General features: G+C 38.0%; 1 protein-coding gene across 1 annotated transcript; it reads right to left on the minus strand.

Annotated features, from left to right (window-relative positions):
• LOC116776087 (aldo-keto reductase AKR2E4-like) lies at nt 1–4,011 on the minus strand. Its single transcript, XM_061525332.1, has 7 exons — nt 3,855–4,011; nt 2,380–2,472; nt 2,030–2,179; nt 1,732–1,848; nt 1,178–1,345; nt 345–548; nt 1–267 (listed from the first exon to the last, which is right to left on the minus strand). The coding sequence occupies exons 1-7, from the start codon at nt 3,909–3,911 to the stop codon at nt 79–81; spliced, it is 978 nt and encodes a 325-aa protein (XP_061381316.1). The 5' UTR covers nt 3,912–4,011; the 3' UTR covers nt 1–78.
• Nucleotides 4,012–7,118: the final 3,107 nt, after the last annotated feature.

Here is a 7,118-nt window from a genome sequence, read left to right on the forward strand (position 1 = left end):
TTATCTTCTGATTGATGTATTTCCTCAACACACTTCACTGCCATTAAATTACATCACCAAAAGGAAAAATTACTTGGTCTAGTTTTTTTCGAAGGGATAATAGGGAAAGTCCTTCCACTTGTACTGCGGGAGGGTTCTGTAGTTTCTATCAAATCCCTTAAGAAGGTTTTTCTCTTCATCCGTGAGGGAGAAGTTGAAGATGTCTATATTTTGCTCGATGCGGTTCCTCGTGACGGACTTTGGTAGAGGAATGACGCCCAGTTCGTGCTGCAATGCATAAAGATTATTAAAATATCGTATTTCAACCGTTAATAACAATTCCATATCTCCGTATTTATACAGACCAAATATCTGAGAGCAATTTGAGGGACAGTCTTATTATATTTCTCAGCCATTTTGGTGAGGACGGGGTCATTGAGCCTTGGGGGCGGCGCGTCCTCGCTGCCCTTACTGTAGAACAACGAACCGAATGGCGTATAGCCACAAATTGTGATGTTCTTTGACTTGGCATATTCCAGTAGATCTGGTTGCTGCAGGTTCAGGTTAATCTGGAAGCATGTTCTGGATAATGAGGAGATTGAGTGACTGAAATTGAAATCGTGTCTAAATTTCACGTTTTAGCTGTGAATGTAATCCATATGACTTTAATATCACCTTCAAGTAGCTCTTGCTATTAATTATATCCTGTTTATGACTTATACTTTTTTTTATGACAAAGGGGCCAAACGAGTAGATGGCCTACCTGATGGAGGTAGTACCGTCGCTCATGGACACCTGCAAAATAATTTTGCGGATGCGTTGTCACCTTTGTTTGGGGAAGAGAGGAAAGGTTGGGAAAAGGGAAAAGGAAAAGGGTGGGAAAAAGAAAAGGGCAACCGGCTCTCTCATTAATCGGACGAAACGCAGCCATTAAAGACTGCCTCACGCCGATCTTCTGTGAGAGGGTGGTACTTCCCCGGTTGAGCTACCCATGTTCGAGCTGCAGCTATGTGACCTCAGCTAGGCTCTACCACCACCTACGTGGTTACAGAGAAATATAAATGTGTAGTAATTAGACGATTATATTTTTTTTTTTGTGGAGATTCTGAATCACGTAAATATGAGATATACGTCTATTAGAATAAATTATACAACATGGCCCATCATACATCCAGTTGCAATATTGAGACCCCAGTACCTCGACCTGGTTAACAGCTGGCACCTCCAGCCCGCTGTCGATAATCCTCTGAATCTGTTCTTTGTTAAAGTTAGAGACGCCGATGGATCTCGTTAATCCCAATTTCTTAGCATTCATCATTCCTCGCCAGGAGTCCAGATAGTCAACGTCTGATGCTGTCAGATTCTCCTGGAGAGTTAGTTGGAGATTATTCAAGAGATGACACAGCTATATCCCAGACTCTATATTCAGACCACTCATCAACATTACCAACAATCAAAAGTGTTTGTCATTATATTTTATTTGGTTAAATCTTCTATAATTGTCCCTAAACTAGACTTTTTCATTCTATTCAATGTATTGTAAATTAAATGTACGTAATGACAACTTAAAGATGGTTCGTCTATACTGACTTAAAAACATTAATTGGGATTCCGTAGGAATATCTAATAAAAGTAATATACCCTCGGAGAAGAGCATGAATATGATAAGGAAACAATATTATGATAAAACCTTATCTTGGAAGAAGTATTACATGACCTGGTCCTGTTATAACTGTATTTATATGCACCTACATGCTGTGATACGGGCCAGTGTATGAGGTACAGGTCCACGTACTTGAGCTGAAGGTTCTTCAGCGACTCTTGAAGGGCGGGTACCACGTCGCTCATAGCATGCTTCGTGTTCCAAAGCTAAAATCCGTGGGACAAATAACAAGGAAAGAAAATTTTAATTAAAGTGGTAGTTCAAACATAAGTTTAGATTAAAGAAAGGTGTGATAGTGAATTTGAACTACAATAATTGTTATATACAACGCCATCTGTTGTGGGAAACTTAAATTAATGTAATTTACTTACCTCAAGTCGAAGTTACCTTGGTTGTTACGAAGACTTCTTCTCTGGGATATTTCTTCAGAGCACGGCCGACCTGATCTTCTACATTGTAAATAGCTGCTGTATCAAAATGTCGGTATCCAGCGTCCAAGGCCCACTTCACTGCTACTTCCATCTCGTTCGGTTTTTGCTGCGGAGTTCCAAGAGCGAGAAATACAGAAATTAATTAATTTGAAAGATGAAAGCGCGATCTTTTCAATATTAAAAGGTGTAACGATTGTTAACATTTTGATGTCATATATCTTTATTATTATACACAATATTTTGATCTCTTTTAGCCTCGATTTTTCTAAAGAAATTCTCACAATCCTTAAGGTCTCTTGTAAATACCTTACTGTTGTAACCCGGCGATGTGCCAAGTGCTATAGCGGGTATATCGTAGCCATCGTTAAGTTTGAACCTCGGCATTTGCACCTCCGCATCCTGTATTTAAACATCATTTTCATTTATTAAACTTCCACTTTGATTTATCGTTTAAGATTTTTAAGGAAAAAAATCAAACGAACCTTTATATTAACAAAAATATAGAATAAAATGTTCACAAGTAAATAATCACTAGACTTTTTTTTCATGTCAAATGTGGCGAACGAGCAGACGAGCTACTTGGTTAGCAGTAGGCACCCATTGACATCCGCAACTTCTCTGTTGCGAATGCGTCGCCAACCTTGGTTTTTTAGGAATAGGGAGGGGTGGGAGAAAAGAAGTGACAGGAAAAGGGTGGAATAGGGAAAGGGCAAAAGGCTCTCTTACTCATCCGACGTAACGCATCCATTAAAGACTACTTCACGCCGGTCTTTTGTGAGAGGGTGGTACGGCCCCGGTCGAGCCAGCCCATATTCAATCTACAGTTACATGACTACAGCTAGGCTCTACCACCTAGTAAACGCCAACGACTTCGTCCGCGTGATTTTCAGATTTGGCAGAAACAAGCGTATTAATTGTTAATTATGTCAATAGATACAGTAATGAACCGTTAGCGACATCTATAGTCCGTGACACGTAGCTTCATACAACATATAACTCGTGAGAGATCCAGGGAGAAAAACATAGAATTCCAGGTTAAATTATGACCTACATCTTATTCTAAAGTCCAAGCTACATAACTGTAAAGTTGCATCGAAATCCTTGCAGGCGTTTTTGCGACAAACAGTTACAAACATCTACACGTACATACACACATCCTCACAAACTGTCGCATACATGGATAATGTACTAGGAGTTAAAGACTAGATCTGTCAGCAAAGCGTCTTCGTCTTCGTTTGTCACAAGTAGAGAGCCATTTGATTTGCGTAAATAATCAACGGCTCTCAGTGAAGACGAGGTCTGTATTGTGACCTAAGTCCTCTGAATACATCAAAAGAACGATTGAAGTCTCTGTAAATAACCAGCTGACGTATAATACAATCTATTAGCTGGCGCGTGGACGCAGTCTTAAACTCAAAATATTTACATTCCGAACTTGCAAAATGCAACACTTCAGTGTACAACGAAACGATTGTTTTGAAACAACGCTTGAACTTTAAAGGAAAGTAACAAATAAAATGACTCTTGGATATTGTACCTAAATACAGATAGTTCTGTAGATTCTCACACATAAATCATAATATCTACAACACGCCATGACTGTCCGTGATAGCTGTGACCTTACGCACTAAGGATAATCTAGAGATAGTTTCGTTTGTAATAAGACTAACTGTAGCGACAATACAGAGAGCTTGTTCTGTTAAAGTAATCTCAGACCGATCGTGTCCATGAAATAAAGACAATGTTATAATTAAGTCAGATATAAGGTAAATGTTACTTACATTGAAGCGGACGTTAAACGCCGCTGATAGTAACAATATACAATACGTTTTATACATGAGGAGTCCAGGTCGGCGTGTTGAAGAGAAATGGGCTTAATAGGTGTGAAAACAAAATAGGAAACCTGACTGTGTTGCCACACTGACGACCAAAGACGGTTTTTAAGGAAAATTAGCAATATTTGACTTTTATGGCAATTAATTTGAACCATTTAATCAAATTAAAATATAAACACTTCTTAAGCCGTCATCTTTCGAACATTATTTTTTATTGCTGTCTGATTATTATGATTTTTTTTCGCTTATCTGTGTTGGTTTATTTCAGGTAAGAACCTCGAAAGACATACTTTGAGTTTAACTTACTTAAATAGTTGAATTCATATAATTTACTTAAGATTTTAATTTTTTTTAAGACCTTGAGAAACTTTTAGGATTATCAGAGTTGCACTTTTTTTAACTGTCTAATTTTTTTTTCGTCCATCTTTCACATGTCGCATTACAGCCGCGAAGTATGTTTAAAAGACAAAAAGCTCTATAAATCTTGGCTTGCATCCGTTTCGCGTGTGGCATTAATATTCTTAGTTTGGTATTTTATGAAAAGCTAGTTTTTGCCCTCGAATTCGTCCTCGTTAACTTCAGAATAAGTAATGTACAGCCGACTCGTCGACCTCTGTTCCGTATAAGCATCCGTAAATAAGCAGATTTTGAATTTTATGTTTTTTTGTCTCTGGTTTTTCAGCCAAAGCCGTACAGCCGTTCTTGTGATCTACATAGTGTAACTATCACTATTTTATTATGTAAATGGATTAGCCAAAGGTAAGTTGTTCGTAAATCGTCAGCAAAAAAAATGAGATTTCGTTTCTCAGAAAAAAATCATCATTCAAAAACCTCATCTGGCAATACCAAAGATCCTTGACCGAGCGATAAACTCGTTTGAGATAAAACATTACTTGTTTAATAGTAAAAAAATATTAATTGCATCAATCGATAACTAAATGTTGCAGAAAACAAGTTCGGCCTAACTTTATTGTGTCTTTAATACTACAGTTATAAGTACATATATGTGGATGTATTATCCTTACTTTGATTCGCGTTTGACAAATTTTCCTAATCCATCTTATTAAAACAAAGTTATATATGTAATTGTATTATATCTAAGTTAAGAGATAGATAGTGACTTATTACAAGTCAATAGATGTGACTGAATGATCAATACTAGATCATAATTGATTGAGTATTTCAAGTTCAACTGTGTAATAGGAATGTCTTTACGTTGGACATCTAGTGACACACACAGAGAGGAAGTTTCACGTCCCTACTGATGTATTGTATGTGTGTGTGTGTGTGTGTGTGTCAGAGTCATGGCAGTCTGTGTATAAATAAATAACTATATCTACGTTAGACATTTGTATCTTTTATATATCTAACGTTTTTCTAGAACAACCAAACGACGATGCGTCGATTTCGAATTAGTTAAATAATGATCTTTATAAGGAATTCAACCGATTTGTTTCATAAAGATTACGAGCGGCCAGTGCCGAATAGGGTAGTTATTGTCACTGAGAGTGAGGACGGCCATGCTATGGACAGCCGTCAAGCGAAGTGCACAAGTCTAATCTATTGGCTCGTCATCCATTTTCATCTTATTATTTGAGTGTGATTTTAAATACTGTTGTAATGAAATCGAGTAATAAGATATTTGACAGTACAAGTGTGCTCTTATTTGGAGTTCCAATCATTATAACGCCTCTGAGGTATATGTGTAGCCGAGACCGCCATGAGGCACCATCCTGACGCTCTTATATAGCACTTCACTCAGTCAGAGTAGTATCACTTTGTCGTTTTTGAAAAGAGTGACGTCAGCATAACTAACGTCATCAATGACTTTATTCTTGAATGTCGTCAGGATCTCAGGCTCTTGAAGGTAACCTCATAGACGGTTTGACGAACCGCTTAATTCGAAGAGGTCCGATCCCTCCAACGGCTCGAGCGAGACTCCGTAATCTGTACTCTCGCCTCTATTTGTAACAACTGACACTCATTGTTGTGAGTACACTTACACAAGTGGCTCCTGAGGTTATGCGGGTGACACCTGATAATTTCAACTACCCTCAATTATTAGTTACTCAAATAATAAGAACTGCGCCGATACGGCCATTCTGATGGTTGGTGCGCGCTCTGAACTACCTGCATGCCTACATTTTTTTATAATTTTTTTTATATTGTGCTTGTAACCGACCTGGTTTAGTACGGGACGTACTTGGTTAAGATTCTCTGGTCACCTGAGGAGAGACAGACTGATCGTTATGTGCCGATACGGCCATCCTGACAGGTGGCGCGTGCTCAGCGGTTGTTGTTATGTTACATGTGAAAAAAGATTTATGTTTGTAATAGGTATCTGTGAAAAATTTATGTTGTCGCTTTGAAAAGACGATGTATTGTAACGAAAACATAGACTTATGGTTATGTTACCGGATCTTGTAAGTTCTTACGGATCGAGTGATTACAAGTTTGCTAATGAATTCCCAAGGCATCCCTGCGGTATCTCATGGTTCTCTTAAACATACAACAAGGACTTGTGGTAAGCTTAAGGGTAGCACGTGATTAGCTGAGAAGTGTAATACCCCAGATCTGTGGCGAATACGTGTCTTCTCACGATTCCACAAGGCGGCCCTACGTTATCTCATGATTCCCTTAAGGACACATCAAGGTTCTGTGGTTAGCTCAAGGGTAACTCGTGATTAGCTAAGAGGAAACACTCCAGGTCTGTGGTGTTCCCTTGTCTTGTCACGGCTCCACCAGGCGTCTCTGACAGACAGAGTCTCAAGGTTCCCATAAGGATAATAAGAAGCTGGTAATAAATCGCAAGAACATAGTTCTATTTCAACAAAAACTCTAACCGAACTAGAACAACATTAAATAATATCCAAAGTTAAAGATGTAATCACATTTTTTTTTGCTCATCTCAAGGTATACGTGTGCGTGTAATAGGAACAGGTGGTAACTACTTTTAATCCGTTTTGTATTTTTTGCCGCACAAACTAACATACTATGACGTCATTATTTAACGATTATTATTGATGTGAAGCAAGCAATTTAGAAATAATTACATATAATGTTCCGATACCCAAGATTAATAGTCGGAGGAGATTATTTTGATTATGTCGCAATAATTTATAAGACTATACAACATGTACATTTATATTACTTATAGTAATCAATGTTTATTTAATGCTAGGAAACGACTTACAGACGGACAGTCTTATA

The sequence above is a fragment of the Danaus plexippus genome, chromosome 28 (genome assembly GCF_018135715.1).
Source record: "Danaus plexippus chromosome 28, MEX_DaPlex, whole genome shotgun sequence".
NCBI classification, from domain to species: domain Eukaryota; kingdom Metazoa; phylum Arthropoda; class Insecta; order Lepidoptera; family Nymphalidae; genus Danaus; species Danaus plexippus.